Source organism: Myotis brandtii, unplaced genomic scaffold (assembly GCF_000412655.1).
Source record: "Myotis brandtii unplaced genomic scaffold, ASM41265v1 scaffold1095, whole genome shotgun sequence".
Lineage (NCBI taxonomy): Eukaryota > Metazoa > Chordata > Mammalia > Chiroptera > Vespertilionidae > Myotis > Myotis brandtii.
In genome coordinates, this window is record NW_005353733.1 from 140616 (window position 1) to 142261 (window position 1646).

General features: G+C 69.6%; 1 protein-coding gene across 1 annotated transcript in view; it reads right to left on the reverse strand.

Moving 5' to 3' along the window:
• LOC102239131 (tumor necrosis factor receptor superfamily member 14-like) overlaps positions 1 to 1562 on the reverse strand; it is a 25297-nt gene extending 23735 nt beyond the window's left edge. Inside the window, exon 1 of the mRNA XM_014543611.1 lies at positions 1436 to 1562. Within this exon, the coding sequence (XP_014399097.1) occupies positions 1436 to 1477 (42 nt within the window). The 5' untranslated portion in view covers positions 1478 to 1562. The remainder of the gene's footprint in view (positions 1 to 1435) is intronic.
• Positions 1563 to 1646: the final 84 nt, after the last annotated feature.

Below are 1646 nucleotides of genomic sequence, written 5' to 3' on the forward strand. Positions count from 1 at the left end.
GCCTCACTCTGGAGCCTCATGTGTGCACCCCTGACTCCGAAGGGCAGGACCCCTCAGCCCTGACAACTGGGGACACCCCCGAACACAAGGTGGGTCTCTGGCCGCAGCGCCCTGAGCCCCGCATCTGGGATGTGCACACCGGGCCATGGGCTGAGGAGACAGCAGTGTGGGAGCCACAGGGTCAGCGGGGCAGCTGGGGGGTCACCGTCTCCCCGCTGGGGGCCCTTATCTCCCAGGGTGACACTGGAAGCGCCTCCAGGGACCCGGGTCACCTACCTGGTCCAGGGCGTGCAGGCTGCCTGGGTGCCCCCCGCAGAGAAGGTGCCCGGCTGGCAGTCTTCACACAGCGTGTCCTGCCACTCGGTGCCTGAGAAACGACAGTGTCGGGCAGAGGGCTCCTCAGGGACCCCCTCAGGCCGGGGGCCGGGGCCTGTGTCCTCAGGGGGAGCCGCGCTCACCTGTCTCCCGCACCCTCTGGCCCGGCCGGCAGACCCTGTGGGGCCTGCACTGGACGCAGGAGTCCCCGTCCTGTTTCTCACAGAAGTGGCCGCGCCCGCAGCCGCACACGGTGTTGGTCTGGGCGGAGCACTTCCGTCTGGTCACCTGGCCCAGGCCTGGGACCCAGAGAAGGAGCTCAGAGCAGCAGCAAGGCCTGCCAGGGCTGGGGGAGCGCCCCGTCCCGGGAGGAAACCACGCTGAGGGCTGGGCAGGGCCCGCAGGCCTGGGGAGGGCACGGGGACAGGGGTGCAGCCCCCTCTGCTCCCCATGGACCCTGCTGGCCGCAGCCCAGGCTCAGCCGGAACATAGGCCCGGAGCTGCCAGACGCAGAGGCCAGTCCCAAGGGGGGTCTGAGGGACGGGGCGGCAGCAGCAGGAACGGGGGCAGGGTCTTCTCCACAGAAGGCCAGGCCTCCCGGGGCGGCTGAGACCTCCCAGCCTGAACCCCAACAGGAAGTGGGACCAGTCAGCCAAGGAACAGGCCCAGAGGCGACACCCAGGCCTGGGTGCCCCTCAAACAGGTTTCCCTCCTGCAAACCAGGCAGGTCAGAGGGCAGCCACAGGGCAGGGGCCATCAGCTGGCAGCGGAGGGGCAACAGGGGTGCCATCCCCCCAGCCCAGCCCAGGCAGCTGCTTCCTTTGTGGTTGCAGCACCCAGTCCACCCCCGCTGCACTGAACCCCAAAGCATTGTGGCCTCCACCTTGATCCCGGCCTTCCTCCTGGGGTGCCCCAGCCCAACCACCTGCCCTGGGCAGGGAGGAGACCCAGGGGCCAGTGCTCAGCCGGAGGAGGACCCTGGGGAGGGTGTGGGGTTCTGGGAACTGGCACTGCAGGTGGAGGAGGCCCAGCCCCGGGCAGCCTGAGGGCCTGCAGTCAGTGTGGCCGGGATTCGGGGGCTGGGGGTTCGGCACAGCCGGGGTTTGGCTCCTGGTCTCACCTGGGTCACAGACGCCGCACGGCAGACACTCGGCCAGGGCATTGAGGATGGGAGTGTAGGTGCCGGGCGTGCAGGCCACACACACTGTGGTCCTGAGCTCCCCGCAAGCCTCCTGTACCCGGTAGCCTGCAGCCAAGCGGAAACACACTCAGGGCGGGAAGGCCCCGGGAGCCAGGGCAGGTGTGACACCCCCCCAGGGGTCACCCCACCT